Source organism: Vipera ursinii (assembly GCF_947247035.1).
Source record: "Vipera ursinii genome assembly, chromosome: 5".
Lineage (NCBI taxonomy): Eukaryota > Metazoa > Chordata > Lepidosauria > Squamata > Viperidae > Vipera > Vipera ursinii.
The window spans coordinates 96918688-96934915 of record NC_139518.1 but is presented as its reverse complement, the minus strand read 5'-3'; the positions used below and the strand labels follow the sequence as shown (position 1 = coordinate 96934915).

The 16228-nt window shown below is 42.4% G+C and overlaps 1 protein-coding gene across 1 annotated transcript in view; it reads left to right on the top strand.

Moving 5' to 3' along the window:
- The window catches only part of SH2D4B (SH2 domain containing 4B), a 79892-nt gene that overhangs the window by 40621 nt on the left and 23043 nt on the right, over positions 1-16228 (top strand). Inside the window, exons 5-6 of the mRNA XM_083364248.1 lie at positions 2657-2867; positions 11048-11175. Coding sequence (XP_083220374.1) covers positions 2657-2867; positions 11048-11175 — 339 coding nt within the window. The remainder of the gene's footprint in view (positions 1-2656; positions 2868-11047; positions 11176-16228) is intronic.

Sequence of the window (16228 nt, the reverse complement as noted above, 5' to 3'; positions counted from 1 at the left end):
GAAAGAAAAAAAGGAAGGATGGAAGGAAGAAAGGAAAGAAAAAGAAAGAATGAAGGAAAGAAGCAAAGAATGAAGGAAAGAAGCAAAGAAGGCAGGAAGGAAAAAGAAAGAAAGAAAGAAAGAAAGAAAGAAAGAAAGAAAGAAAGAAAGAAAGAAAGAGAGAGAGAGAGAGAAAGAAAGAAAGAAAGAAAGAAGGAAGGAAGGAAGGAGGGAGGGAGGGAAGAAGGGAGGGAGGAAGAGGGAGGGAGGAAGGAAAGGAAAGAAGGAAGGAAAGAAATGAAAGAAAAGAAAAAAGGAAGGATGGAAGGAAGGAAAGAAAAAGAAAGAATGAAGGAAAGAAGCAAAGAATGAAGGAAAGAAGCAAAGAAGGCAGGAAGGAAAAAGAAAGAAAGAAAGAAAGAAAGAAAGAAAGAAAGAAAGAAAGAAAGAAAGAAAGAAAGAAAGAAAGAAAGAAAGAAAGAAAGAAAGAAAGAAAGAAAGAAAGAAAGAAAGAAAGAAAGAAAGAAAGAAAAAGGCATTCTACAAAGCCTTTTCCTTTTATTTTGCAATTGGTGCTGTTATCGATTAACTTCCCATTACAGTCCCAGATTATTAACCATCCACTCTGCGGGAGGTCTTTGCAATAGAGCTTGAAATGAGCGATTTTTGAACAATTTCAAGAGCGTTGCTCTTTGTGCATTGAGACCGATGCTTCAGCTCCATTTGAAGAGGCTTCAGCGCCACCTTATCTGAGGCCTGACTCAGCAGCTTTTTCAGCTCAATCTGACTTTGGGGAAACATTACTTCCTGGACAAATCTTAATATGGTAGCTCGGCGTATAGAAAAATAAAAGCAAAGCTTCGAGTTGTATTATTGCAATTTTTTGTTGGTGATCATGTATCACTGGTTTGTTCCCAGCATCCAGGATGCTTGTGATTCTCCAGCCCTGCTTAGTTACCAAGCTTTGGCCAAGGCCGGTGATTACTGCTACCGAATGAGATTCTGCATATTTATGAATTATTTATATGTCTAGAACTCACAATCTCTTGGTGATTGTCCCAAAGCTGGCTTTCATGGTTAAAGGTGGGACTTGAACTCACAAACTCCTGCTTTCTAGCCTAGTGCCTTAATCACTAGACCAAATTTGGTTTTCTTATGTGGATGTCATCTCATATCTCGATGTGAGCCCTTTGAGGCATGGAACCCAAGTAATGAGTACCAACACAAGTATCTTTCTTGTAAACTTACGGTAACGAAACCATACAAGCTTAAAATCAGTTCTCGTCTTCCTTGCCTCTAATTTCCAGAGAACTCATTGGAGACACTTCCTCTTCTCCGGATCTGAGATATCTGTGGCCTTTTCTGCTCAGTCTGAAGATCCTTAAAAACTTTCATAACTTTGCAAATGTCCCCCATTCTATCGTGCTCCAGAGAGTAAAGCGGGCAAACTCAGTGTCCTTTAAGCAGGCTCCACTTGAGGTGGGGAGCTTGATCTTTCTTCCTCAGCTTCCTTCTGGATCCTGTGGGTTTACTTTTGAGCTTCTACCTTCCAGAGCACAAGCGGGTAATGTTGTGGCATGATAGTATGTGCGTATGACCTTGGGAAGACGGAGGGGAACAGAGGCTGACTAGGGAACGATCAGATAAGGAGGGAGGAGAGCCCGCAGATACACAGCAGGCAGAGAAAGACTCTCAGAAAAGATCCTCCTTAATTTATCAGGATACAAACTGAGATGGTGAGAGATTTATACTTTTGGGCTTATAAGATTCTGTTAATGAAGCCATACAATAAAGTTGAATGAGCTCATCCGATCTGTTTTCTGCCTGGTCTTCTTGGGAAGGCTGACCTGTATCTTCTCCTTGATTGGGAAAGGTCTACAGGTTCAAACTTACCACCTGGCTGCCATTCTCCACCATAGCTTCATCACCACTAAGGTGTGTTACTTAGCCTTTTTTTCCACCTGGAAGGCCAAAACATCTGTTATATGGTGGTTGTCTGGGCTGTAGAAGCTCCTCCTCCTCCTCCTCCTCCTCCTCCTCCTCCTGCATCCCAAGGTTCTTCTCACAGACCATTATAGACAGCAGTGGGATTCAGCCAGTTCGCGCCACTTTGGCAGAACTGGTAGCTAATGTTTTGTTGCCCAGGCCTGGAATGGACTTCCGGAAGGGGCATCCAGACAGAGAACTGGTTGTTCACACATTTGAATCCTACCACTGATTATAGAGGGATGCGGTGGCTCAGTGGGTTAGGAAGCTGAGCTTGTCGATCAGAAGGTCGGCAGTTTGGCGTGTCGAATCCCGAGTGCCGCGAAACTGAGTGAGCACCTGTTACTCGTCCCAGCTTCTGCCAACCTAGCAGTTCGAAAGCACGTAAAAACGCAAGTAGAAAAACAGGGACCGCTACGGTGGGAGGGTAACAGCGTTCCGTGCGCCTTTGGCGTCTAGTCACGCCGGCCACATGACCACGGAGACGTCCTCAGACAAGCGCTGGCTCTTCGGCTTTGAAACGGAGATGAGCACCAGCCCCTAGAGTCGGAAACGACTAGCACGCATGTGCAAGGGAACCTTTACCTTTACCTTTTACTGATTATAGACGATTGTAATTCAAAGGAAAAAGCCAAACAAGGGAGACATTTATGATTCTTTCCTTCCTTCCTTCCTGTTTTCATGCCTGCAGTACGCCGTTCCAAGGCTGCAGATGAAGAAAGGAGCCACAAGGCTCGCCAAGCTCGGGATGACTATCGGAGGCATTCCTTACGGGCCATCCGTAAAGGAAAAGTGGCCGATCTAAGTCATTTGTTCCAGGCAGCCGGTTTGAATATCGAACAGGAAACCAAGCTCGCCAATTCTGGCACCATCCCACCCTTGGATGTAGTGACACCTGTCAGGTTGGTTTGCCTTTCCGTAAAGAAAAATGGAATTTAGAACTGATTTCCGTACTATATTCAGCGCAAGGTCATCTTGAATGGTTTTCTAATAAAAGGGGATTTCGGATGAATGGGAGGAGAAGTATTAATACCACTTTACAATGCCTCAGTAAGGCCACACTTGGAATCCTGCATCCAGTTTTGGTTACCACAATGTAAAAAAGATGTTGAGACTCTAGGAAGAGTGCAGAGAAGAGCAACAAAGAGGATCAGGGGACTGGAAGCTAAAACGTATGAAGAACACTTGCTGAAATTAGGTATGTCTAGTTTAATGAAGAGAAGGACTAGGGGTGACATAATAGCAGTGTTCCAATATCTCAGGGGCTGCCCCAAAGAAGAGGGAGTCAAGCTATTCTCCAAAGCACCCGAAGGTAGGACAAGAAGCAATGGATGGAAACTAACCAAGGAGAGAAGCAACCTAGAACTAAGGAGAAACTTCCTGATAGTTAGAACAATTAACCAGTAGGACAACCTGCCTCCAGAAGTTGTGAATGCTCCAACACTGGAAGTTTTTAAGAAGAGACTGGACAACCATTTGTCTGAAATGTTATAGGGTTTCCTGCCTATGCAGGGGGTTGGACTAGATGACCTCTAAGGTCCCAACTTTACTATTATGATTATGGTTATGATTATCCTGAAAGAAAGAGCTCAAAAGCTGAACAATTGGGAAGATCCTACTTATTGATTGTTTTCAATTGGGGCCAGAGAGTCAAAATTAGGGATGGATGCATGGAGCGAGGGATTAAAAAAATGGAATCATGGATTATTGCTATACTCCATGATTGAGTATATAAGTACATGAGCCATGGTGGCGCAATGGTTAGAATGCAGTACTGCACGCTCTTTCCGCTGCCTGCTGGCTGCCTGCAGTTGGCTGTTCGATTCTCACCGGCTCAAGGTTGACTCAGCCTTCCATCCTTCCGAGGTCGGTAAAAGGAGGACCCAGGTTGTTGGGGGCAACCTGTTGACCCTGTAAACTGCTTAGAGAGTGTTGGGGCAACACACTGACTCCGTAAACCACTTAGAGAGGGCTGTAAATCCCCGTGAAGATAGGTGCTATTGCTATTGTGATCCTCGTCGCTATAGCGGATCCCTAACTTAAACCTACTCCAGGAAACTGGGGGTTCTATGGAACTAGTTTAGTTTAGTTTAGTTTAATAATATTTCTATACCGCCCTTCTCCCGAAGGACTCAGGGCGGTGAACAGGGCAAGAATAAAAATACAGAATTACACAAATTAAAAAATGATTAAATACATGCCCACTAAAACAATCAATACATATTAAAACCCCAATAAAATGACAGTGAAAAACCCCACCAATCCCCCATCAGGCCAGGCCGGCTTGTTCGAACAAGTATGTTTTTAGATTGCGGCGAAAGGAGCGAAGATCGGGCGCCATCCGGAGCTCAACCGGTAACTGATTCCATAACTCTGGGGCGCCCACAGAGAAGGATCTCCCCCTGGGGGCCACCAATCGACATTCTCTGATCGGTGGCACCCTGAGGAGGCCCTCTCTGTGGGAACGCACAGGGCGGAGGGAAGTTGATGCCGGCAGCAGGTGTTCCCTAAGGTACTCCGGACCCCTGCCATGTAGGGCTTTAAACACCATTACTAGTACCTTGAATCTCACCCGGAAGACAACTGGTAGCCAACTAATGTGAGGGTTGCTTGCAGAAGTAGAAAGAGGAGGGTTTGGTCCTATTGGGTCAATGGACTCCAATTGTTGATTTTCAATGGACAGATAAACCGAACAGTCTATTTGCTTGCATTGTGTTAGATAGCTCTGTGTGGAGAGATACTCTATTGCTGTTCAGTCATTAAGTCTTGTCTGACTCTTTACAACTCTACGGACTCTAGCATGCCTGGCTCTGCTGTCCTAGATTCTTTCCTGGAGTTTGCCCAAATTCATGTTTCATTGCATTGATGTATAGATTTATAGACGATTAAAGTTTGGTGCTGGAGAGTAGTAACTTCTCTGTCCACTGCAGCTGAGGAAAACCAAGGGGTGAGAGACTTTGATTCTGCCCTCGTTCTTACTAGGAAACTCTGCCAGGAAAATCCTTGTGCTCTTTCGGAGATACTAATAGCATGGTTGGGACTATCCATGTCCCCAGGCACTTGAGATGTTTCAGTTTGAAAAGAAGCCATCTGGAGGGAGGTAACAAGACATTTAAAATTAAGAATGGTGTGGAGAGGCCAAGGTACAGGGTACAGGTGCAGCGCTCTGTAAATCACACATCTGAGATAATAAGTCGTGAAAGAGACAAGAGTGCAGGACTAGAGAAAACTGTCAGGCCAGAATGCAATTGCTGTGCCGCAGTTAATATTGTGGTGGCCAGGAGTAAAAGCTCTTTGGACAAGAAAGTACCTTAAAGACAGGTAGGTCATCTGGCTATCAGGGCCGGGGTGGGTGGGGGGAACAGGTAGAAGGAACATTTGGTTCATCAGAAAGTTAATTTACCAACAGAAGTGAATATTGGTAGATCAAGGTGGAACTGTGGAGAGACCTTGGTGTTCTCTGAGCTTGTTTTTTTTAAAAATCCCATTTATATCCCGCCCTTCTCCGAAGACTCAGGGCGGCTTACAATTTAAAGCACAAATCAATGTGCTTAGCAATAGCCTTCATTCTATGTATATGCCTGCTTATTAGGGCTTTCCCCCCCCCCAAACGGCATTATTACAAAGTCAGCTTATTGCCCCCAACAATCTGGCTCCTCATTTTACCTACCTGTTTGTTAGTAAAATTTATTGGCCACCTTTTTTTTTGGTCACCATATCACAAAAGAAATGTTGAGAGTTTGGAAAAAAAAAATCAGAGTAACGAAGATGATCCAAGGCCTGGAGACTAAAACATACGAAGAACGGCTGCAGGACTTGGGTCCGGCTAGTCTAAAGAAAAGAATAAATAGCGGAGACATGATAGCAGTATTCTGGTATTTGAGGGGCTGCCACAAAGATGAGGAGGTCAAATTATTCTCCAAAGCACCAGAGTGAAGGACAAGAAACAATGCTTGGAAACTGACCAAAGAGAGAAGCAACCTGGAATTAAGGAGAAACTTCCTGACAGTGAGGTCAATTAACCAGTGGAACAGCTTGCCTCCAGAAATCCTGGGCGCTCTATCAATAGAGATTTTTAAAAAGAGGCTAGACAGTCACTTGTCTGATATGGTATAGGTTCTCCTGCTTGAGCAGGGGGTTGGACTAGAAGACCTCCAAGGTCCCTTCCAGCTCTATTCTATTCTATTCTATTCTATTCTATTCTATTCTATTCTATTCTATTCTATTCTATTCTATTCTATTCTATTCTATTCTATTCTATTCTATTCTATTCTATTCATTCCTTATTCTATTCTATTCTATTCTATTCTATTCTATTCTATTCTATTCTATTCTATTCTATTCTATTCTATTCTATTCTATTCTATTCTATTCTTTCCATTCCATTCCATTCCATTCCATTCCATTCCATTCCATTCCATTCTATTCTATTCCATTTTCTATTCTATTCTATTCTATTCTATTCTATTCTATTCTATTCTATTCTATTCTATTCTATTCTATTCTATTCTATTCTATTCTTTCCATTCCATTCCATTCCATTCCATTCCATTCCATTCCATTCTATTCCATTTTCTATTCTATTCTATTCTATTCTATTCTATTCTATTCTATTCTATTCTATTCTATTCTATTCTATTCTATTCTATTCTATTCTATTCTATTCTATTCTATTCTATTCTATTACCACTGGGTAACTCTGGGCAGCTTACACTCTTAATAGCAGTAGCACATAGACTCATATACCACTTCACAGTGCTTTGCAGCCCTCTCTAAGCAGTTGACAGAGTAGAGCATATTGCCCCCCAACAATCTGGGTCCTCATTTTACCGACCTCGGAAGGATAGAAGGCAGAGTCAGCCTTGAGCTGGTGAGGATCGAATTGCCAAACTGCAGGCAGCTGGCAATCAGTAGAAGTAGCCTCCAGTACTGCACCCTGACCACTGCACCACCACGGTTCAAAATACAGTTTTTTCTCTTAAAAAGTTAAAAACTATACAAAAGACATAAATAAAATTCTGTAAGGAGCCAATTACTGAGCCCCAATTATAAGGGAGGGAGTAGGAACATAGGGACGTGGTGGCTCAGTGGGTTAGGACGCTGAGCTTGTTGATCAGAAGGTCGGCAGTTTGGTGGGTCGAATCCCGAGTGCCGCGTAACAGAGTGAGCGCCTGTTACTCATCCCAGCTTCTCCCAACCTAGCAGTTCGAAAGCACATAAAAATGCAAGTAGAAAAACAGGGACCGCTCCGTTGGGAAGGTAACAGCGTTCTGTGCGCCTTTGGCGTCTAGTCATGCCGGCCACATGACCACGGAGACGTCCTCAGACAAGCGTTGGTTCTTCGGCTTTGAAACGGAGATGAGCACCGGCCCCTAGAGTTGGAAACGACTAGCACGCATGTGCGGGAGAACCTTTACCTTACATAGAACATAGAGTAATAGAGTTGGAAGGGACTTTGGAGGTCTAATCCTACCCCTTGCTGAGGCAGGAGATCTCATACCATTCCAGAGAAATAACTGTCCAATTTGTTTTTGAAAGCCTCCAGTGATGGAGCACTCACAACTTATAAAGGCAAGTCATTCCATTGGTTGAGTAGAAGGGGAAGTCAGGTCAGTTGTTAATCTATCAACCACCTCCACTTTGATGCTCCCTCATTGGAACTCCAAGCCAACTGGCAGAGCCAGGTCTTCAGGCCTTTATGGAAAGTCAGAAAAGCGGGAGTCCATCTCATCTCAAGAGGCAAAATGTTCCAAAGGGCAGGAGCCACAGTTGAGAAGGAAATTCTCCTGGAGCTTGCCAGTCAGAATACCGTGGCTAATGGGGCTCATTGCACCTCTCCTGACTGTTGAAGTTACTCTTTCCTTACGAAAGGTGCTTTTTTTTCCGTGAGGCAACTGGACTTCCTTGTTTTTCTTTCAAGTCATTTCGCTTCTCATCCAAGAATCTTCTTCAGCTCTTCAGTCAGAAGTCCCCGGCAATCTAAGAAAATAGGGGAACTTAGGCACCACACAAGTTATGTAGCAAGTAAACACAGGGTCAGTCATAAAGGACTCAAATGTCTGTACATCAATGCGCAGAGTATGAACAGTAAGCAGGGTGACTAGAAATTCAGGTAAATGAGGGCGGATATGATATTGTTGCCATTACAGAAACATGGTGGGACGAAACCCACAAATGGAACACACAGCTAGAGGGATTTAAATTATTTAAAGGAAATAGACTAAACAAAAGAGGAGGTGGAGTTGCTCTCTATATAAGAAATAACTTTATCTCTACAGAAATAGAGCACAACAATGATGAAAACTGTAAACTTGAATGTATTTGGGTCAATATAAAAAAACAAACAAGAAATTCCAGTTGCCTCATGGAAAGAAAAAACACCTTTGGGACAACCGTGACCTGGATGACTGAGAATCTCCACAGACACTTTCCTTATGAACTTCCTGTGCAAATTTATTTTATGGATTTTTTTATTAAAAAAAAAACTTAGACATCCTATAATTTAGCAACATTTCAAAACCAAATCATCCTTCAGGTCCAGCTCAAACCAAACCCACATCCAGGTGGGTTTCCTAACCAGACAATGGAAGGGGGTTGACTTTGCCTTCTTATTTATATTTAAGTGTTGTTTCCAATACCCGTCTATCTTTTTTGCCTTCACATCCTAACAGGGACCCTTTTGAAAATTCACAAAAAAACCTTAGCTGTCTTTCCTCATCTGAAGTGGACGTGTCAATTTAGTTATCCTTCCATTCTTGCCCTTCCATTTTGTGTCACTTCTTAGCTGACACATGCATAATAATTTAATTTAATAATTTAATAATTTGATTTCTATACTGCCCTTCTCCCGAAGGACTCAGGGCGGTGAACAGGGCAATACACAATAAAAATATTATACAAAAATTAAAAAACCATTATTAAACATTATGCCCTTAAAATTAATACATATTACAATTAAAACTATTTATAAAAACCCAACCCCATCCCGTCAGACCAGGCCAGCTTGTTCGAAAAAGAAAGTTTTGAGATCGCGCCGGAAGGAGCGAAGGTCGGGGGCTGTCCGGAGCTCAACCGGTAAGCGGTTCCAAAGGTCTGGCGCGCCCACAGAGAACGCTCTCCCCCTGGGGGTCACCAATCGGCATTCTTTGATCGGCGGCACCCTGAGGAGGCCCTCTCTGTGGGAGCGCACTGGACGGAGGGAAGTTGACACCGGCCGCAGGTGTTGCCGTAGGTAATCTGGACCCATGCCATGAAGGGCGTAAGCAACATGCCTATTTTAAAATAAGATCTAAACTATTGATGAAAGTGGACAGAATCGACGTTGAAATCTATGCATCCAGAAGGGAAACAGACTGGATGAGCCATCTCTTTCTTCCTCAGCTTCTTAATTCATAACACAGCAACTTGGCTTCTTACAGTGTCTGTCATGGAATTTAATGATAGCAGTGTTCCAATATCTCAGGGGTTGTCTGGGACACTACACACCCTCTCCACAACCTGTTTTCCTTGTTACCTTCTGGGAAGAGGCTTTGTGGTAGGAGAACATCCACATTGAGTCACAGTTTTGTTCCATACACTATTGACCTTGTGGACTCTAAAGCTTCCTCCTTCCATTATGTATTCAAGATGGACAGTGATTAATATTTTTTTTCCATTCTTGAAAGAAAGAGAGAGAGATATATAAAGAGAGGAAGGAAGGAAGGAAGGAAGGAAGGAAGGATGGAAGGAAGGAGGGAAGGAAGGAAGGAATGAAGGAGGGAGGGAGGGAGGGAAGGAGGTAGGAAGGGAGGGAGGGAGAGAGAGAGAGAGAAGAGAAAGGTGTAATATATTTTATGAGCTGTAAGCTACCGCAGAATCATTGACAGAGATGGGCTGACACAATCATAGAAATTGAACAAACAAACAAATAAATATAACACAGAGAATTGTTACCCACTGCTCTTAGTAAGATGTCTGTGAAGATTCTCAGTCATCCAAGTCATCGTTGTCCCAAAGGTGTTTTTTTTTCAGGAAGCAACTGGACTTCCTTGTTTTTCTTTGAAGACATTTCGCTTCTCATCCAAGGAGCTTCTTCAGCTCTGACTGGATGGTGGGGAACGGGAGGATTTATACTCCTTGCAGACAGAGCCGGTCATTTGCATTCTTTTAGAGAGTCATTGAGGCCACTTGGCCTCAAGGTCACCTGAGTGGTGCAAATGGGTTTGGAGCCTTCTTGGAACTGCTGAAAGGACCGTGTTGTAGACTGGAGATAGATGATGTCGTATTCCCCACCAACCTCTGTTGAGAGAGGGCTGTTCAGTTTTGACCTAGATGGCCTCTTTGACCCCTCTTTCAAACCATTTGGCCCTCTCTGTGCAAAATGTGGGCTTTGCTGTCTTCCAAAGTGTGGCCTTTGTCTTTTAAATGAAGATGGACTGCTGAATCTTGCCCTGATGGGTTTGTTCTCTTACGTTGTGCCATGCATTTACGAAGTGCTTGTTTTGTTCTCCCCAATGTACGGATCTGCACATGGCTCGCTGCATTGCAGTGCATATATCACATTGCTTAGTTTGCGTCTGGGTCTTTTATCCTTGGGCTGGACAAGCTTCCGTTGCCTCTTGAAAAAGCAGCTCTGGGCTTTTAGAAAGAGTTCCTTTTCAGATGTTGCTGTTGCTTTTCATTATTTTCCCGACTGCCCATCAGCCAAGACCTCCTTGTCACCATGAATCCATCCTTAAACAGCCTCCTCACTGTGACTTTAATCGGTGCCAGCCAGCCCTTGTGTTTCAAAAGCATCGGGATGGGAAGAATAGCGAAAATGACTCATTCAAAATGCTGAAAAAGCTTTTCCCAGGTGACCTTGCTCGCTTCTGGCTTGCTTTGGGGGTCTAGATTTAATACCCAATTACAGCTTCACTTTGCTTACAGAAGGTGGAAAGTAGTATTGTCACCTTCTGCGAACAGAACAATAAACGGCCTGTCTACCTTCTTTTCCAAGTCCCTCTTATTTTGCAACCACGATGCAGTTTGTTTGTTATTTTTTTTTCTTATGCAACTCCTCTCTGTGCGGCCTTAACCTCTATTTCTTTTTAATTTAATGCAGCAAAGCATGGGAATGGCCCCAGAGGCCTTTGTCCAGAGAAGTCATAATTCAGTGGTTCAAAGAGGACCAGATTCCACGGCGGGCCGGCTTGGAAAGAAACTCCGACGCTATTGCTCCGTGGTTCCATGGTAAAAAAATAATCTTTATTGGCATTCTGAAGCTTGAAGGTCCTTCACCCATCTGTTCTCTGGGTGAGGGTGAATTTCTAGACATACTTTTTCCCTGAAAGGTTGATGGCTTTGAAACGTGCCCAGCATATGTTTATAAGCAGAACTGCCATTTTTTTTTTTGGTATTTCTTTTTTTATAAAGACAATATGAAGCTGATGGGTCTCCAAAGGGTGTATGTCAGCTTCACACATAGAATATTTATTAGTTGGAGTAACCTAGTAGCTAAAGGTGACCAACGTGGTGAGCTAGAAATGAAGAAGCTCACCTCCCACTCAGAAGGTTGAGAGTTCAATCCTAGGCAACGGCAGATGTTTCTCTATCAGGGCACAAAGACAAAATAGTCTAAAAGGTAAAAGGTAAAGTTTCCCCCGCACATGTGTGCTAGCCGTTTCCGACTCTAGGGGCCGGTGCTCATCTCCGTTTCAAAGCCGAAGAGCCAGCGCTTGTCCGAGGATGTCTCCGTGGTCATGTGGCCGGCATGACTAGACACCAAAGGCGCTTGGAACACAGCGTTCCATGCGCCTTTGGTGTCTACCTTCCCACCGTAGTGGCCCCTATTTTTCTACTTGCATTTTTACGTGCTTTCGAACTGCTAGGTTGGCAGAAGCTGGGACGAGTAACAGGTGCTCAGTCTGTTACGCGGCACTCGGGATTTGACCCGCCAAACTGCCGACCTTCTGATCGACAAGCTCAGCGTCCTAACCCACTGAGCCACCGTGTCCCTTTTCAAAATAGTCTAGTCTAGTCTAATTATTCCATATTCTATTCTACTCTACTCTACTCTACTCTACTCTACTCTACTCTACTCTACTCTACTCTATTCTATTCTATTCTATTCTATTCTATCCTATCCTATTCTACTCTACTCTACTCTACTCTACTCTACTCTACTCTACTCTACTCTATTCTATTCTATTCTACTCTACTCTACTCTACTCTACTCTATTCTAGTTCACAATACTTTGAAAATAAATAAATAAATAAATAAATAAATAAATAAATAAATAAATAAATAAATAAATAAATAAGTCTGACCCTTTCAGGTGTTTAAACCCTCTTTAAAAGCTTTTTCCAAGTAACAACAACACCGTTGATAATTTGCATCTCTGCAGAGCAGAACTAGAGAATTGGTAGTGGCTGTTTTTTTTTAATACCAGGCACTTAAAAATAAATGACTTGGAGCAAATTTAATTGCACAGAAGGGGAAGAAAGAAAAAAACAGAAGAAGGAAAGAGCGGGAGGAAGGGAAGGATCTTGGAAAGAAACAGGTCACATCTGATCAAAAAAATATAGTGTGTGAAAGTGGGGAGGATATTCTACACTAGGTACTACTCTCAGAAAATATATATTTTTTCGGATAGGCATCAATTTCTGGATTGGAGCATTTCAAGCTTAGTCTGCAGAGATATAAGGGAAAATGATCTTTGCAGCATATCAAGCCACTTAAAAGATGTCTTCAGGATTATTCCAGTAAGAGCAACACAGTTGGAAGGGACCTTGGGAGGCCATCTAGTCCGACTCCCTGCTCACTCAGGAGGTCTATACTATTTCTCACAAATGGGCTGTCCAGTCTTTTCTTAAAAGCCTCCAGAACCCACAACTTCTGAAAGGCAATTTGTTCCACCAGTTGATTGTTCTCACTGTCAGGAAATTTCTCCTTAGTTCCAGGTTGCTTCTCTCCTTGATTGATTTCCATCCGTTGCTTCTTCTCCTGCCTTCGGGTGCTTTGGAGAATAGGTTGACCCTTCTCTTCCTAGTGGCAGTTCTTCAAGTATTGGAAAACTGCTATCATGTCACTCCTGGTCCTCCTTTTCACTAGACTATACATAACCAGTTCCTGCAATTGTTCTTTGTATGTTTCATGCAGTCTCAGGTCATTGTTGCCTTGAATTACTACCAAGCTTCTAATAATAAGCAGGATCACCCTTTGCTGAATTGGAAAAAAATCAGAATGTTGGATACAAAATACCTTAGTGTATTCATTCAGACTCGTAGATGCTGGTTAAAATTTAGGGGTGAGTGTACAAGCAGTTCTGGTGTTGACATTAGAGGCATTCTTGTTCTTTTGTGTACCTCTGATGCCACGTTGATTTGCAGGGAATGTTAGAAAGAGGAATATGGACTTGAGTATTAATGGGTGAAAGACCGAAAGAGAGGGATTGGATATAGGGAGAGTGCAGTGAATAGTTGCAAGTCATATATAAATGAAGAACAGTTGCAGGAATTGGGTATGTCTAATTTAGTGAAAAGAAGGACGAGGGGTGACAATATTTGAGGGGCTGCTACATAGAAGATGGGGGACAACCTATTTCCAAAGCACCAGAAGGCAAGACAAGAACAATAGATGGAAACTAATCAAGCAGACAAGCGACCTGGAATTAAGGAGAAACTTCCTAACAGTAAGGACCGTTAACCAGTGGAATGGCTGGCCTTCAAAAGTTGGGGGTGCTCCTTCACTGTAGGTTTTTAAGAAGATTTACTGGACAGTCTTGGCTGAAATGGCGTAGAGTCTTCTGCTTGAGGAGTGGATTAGACTAGAAGACGACCAAGGTCCTTCGCAATTCTATTAAGAATAGAATTCCTTATTGGCCAAGTCTGATTAGACACATAAGGAATTTTTCTCCGGTGCATAAGCTCTCAGTGTACAAACAAGCAACAAGTGAAAAAGCATGATCTTAATGATCATGATCTTGATTCTGTTATTCTGACAAAAGCCTCTGTATCAAGTAGATGTGTTTGTTTTCCGTAGTAGAAAATTTTCTAATGAATAGAAATTGTTAATATGTACAAATGCTGGCAGAACAGAACAGAACAGAACAGAACAGAACAGAACAGAATAGAATAAACTCGTGAAATCATGTTAGAGGAAGGAAGGAAGGGAAGAAGGAAGGAAGGAGAGAGAGAAAGAAAGAAAGAAAGAAAGAAAGAAAGAAAGAAAGAAAGAAAGAAAGAAAGAAAGAAAGAAAGAAAGAAAGGAAGGAAGGAGGGAGGGAGGGAGGAGGGAAGGAAGGAAGGAAGGAAGGAAGGAAGGAAGGAAGGAAGGAAGGAAGGAAGGAAGGAAGGAAGGAAGGAATTCTTTCTGCAAATAACTACGGCCACTTTCAAGATCCCATCTTCAATAATATAAAAAGAAGTAATTTCCTAGATTGTTTTCCCCCTCCTCTTTATTCACAAAGACTTTCATTCTTCACTCTAATTCTGAGTAATTGTTTCAGTCTGTTCATCTTTCTGAATGGACGGTTATTCTAGAGCTCTTGTAGTTGATCAAAGGGGACTCAAGACATTATCAGCCAACTTGATAAATGTTTCAGAGCTGCACCCCCCCACCCCACCCCCGAAAGGAAGCAAGCAGAATATTCAAGCAAGGTAACGTGAGCTGGGACATATGGCAAGGAGAAAGGAAGGGAATATCTATCTATCTATCTATCTATCTATCTATCTATCTATCTATCTATCTATCTATCTATCTATCTATCTATCTATCAATATATATAAAATACCAGCATTGATATTACAGTGAAATGAGAGATCGAAGAGTCCTGAATTATTCATACGAATGATCTAATTGCTAAAAGGAAAATAGGTTTTGCTAACCTCCGACAATAGGCTAAACATCTCTGGCTTGTGTTTAACTCACAGTCGGGTGTTTCTGCACTAAGACCAAGGATGAAGTTGCTTCCTGGACAGTGATTAGTGATTCAAAGAGGAAAAGAAAAGAATGACGGTGTTAGGATAGATGTAGAGAGGGGTTGGCTTTACATATATCCAAAGGCTTATGAATTAAAACATATTTTTGGCTTTGGGCACCGTTCACTGACTTCAACATGAGTTTCCTATTCAGTGTAAGCTTTTCATCTAATATTGTGATTAAAGCAATGAGGAGTGACATGGTGCCCTAGTGGTGAAGATGTTTGCCTCCCTCTCGGAAGGTTGAGAGTTCAGTCCTAGTAGGGGCAGATGTTTCTCTCCTGGGGCGCAAAGAGAAAATATCTGCTGTGAGTACCACATAGGCATCAGGAAGGGCATCCGGCCAGCAAACGCTATGCTCCATCCAGTCGCCCCAACTCTACCCCAAATTAAGGGATTACAGGGTCGTAAAAAGGGAGGGTTTTTTAAATTGTAGTTAAACTAATAGAAGACTCATTAGCCAAATGGGACTTTAAAAATGTCCATAGGCACCTGTAGAGATATTGTAGTTCATATTGGCTACACTTGCTGTAAATATTTTTCATCTTTCGAGCATCGCAGTGATTGAATGAAATGATGTTGGAGCAAAGATTAAATTAAAGGGGTTTTGTGCAAGTGTTTTAGTGGTCCAGAAATGAAACAAATTCAATGCAGAGTATAGGGTTTTCTGCCTGAGCAAGGGGTTGGACTAGAAGATCTCCAAGGTCCCTTCCAACTCTTCTCTTCTCTTCTCTTCTCTTCTCTTCTCTTCTCTTCTCTTCTCTTCTCTTCTCTTCTCTTCTCTTCTCTTCTCTACTCCATACTCCATACTCCATACTCCATACTCCATACTCCATCCTAGTCCAGTCCAGTCCAGTCCAGTCCTGTCCAGTCCAGTCCAGTCCACTCCAGTCCAGTCCAGTCCAGTCCAGTCCAGTCTAGTCCAGTCTAGTCTAGTCTAGTCTAGTCTAGTCTAGTCTAGTCTAGTCTAGTCTAGTCTAGTCTAAATTATTCCATATTCTATTCTATTCTATTCTATTCTATTCTATTCTATTCTATTCTATTCTATTCTATTCTATTCTATTCTATTCTATTCTATTCTATTCTATTCTATTCTATTCTATTCTATTCTATTCTATTCTATTCTATTCTATTCCAAAGATTTGGGCATCCCAGGCAAATAAGAAGAATTTTCCAAATGTTTATGAACATCCAAATTAGATCCAGTTTGCACAACTCTGATACCAATTGAAAGCTGCAAGGATCAAGCCTTAGGAATCTTATCAATTCATTTGACTAGTGAAAAATCCCAGGTTACATGATTAGGCTCTGGATTTAATGTGTC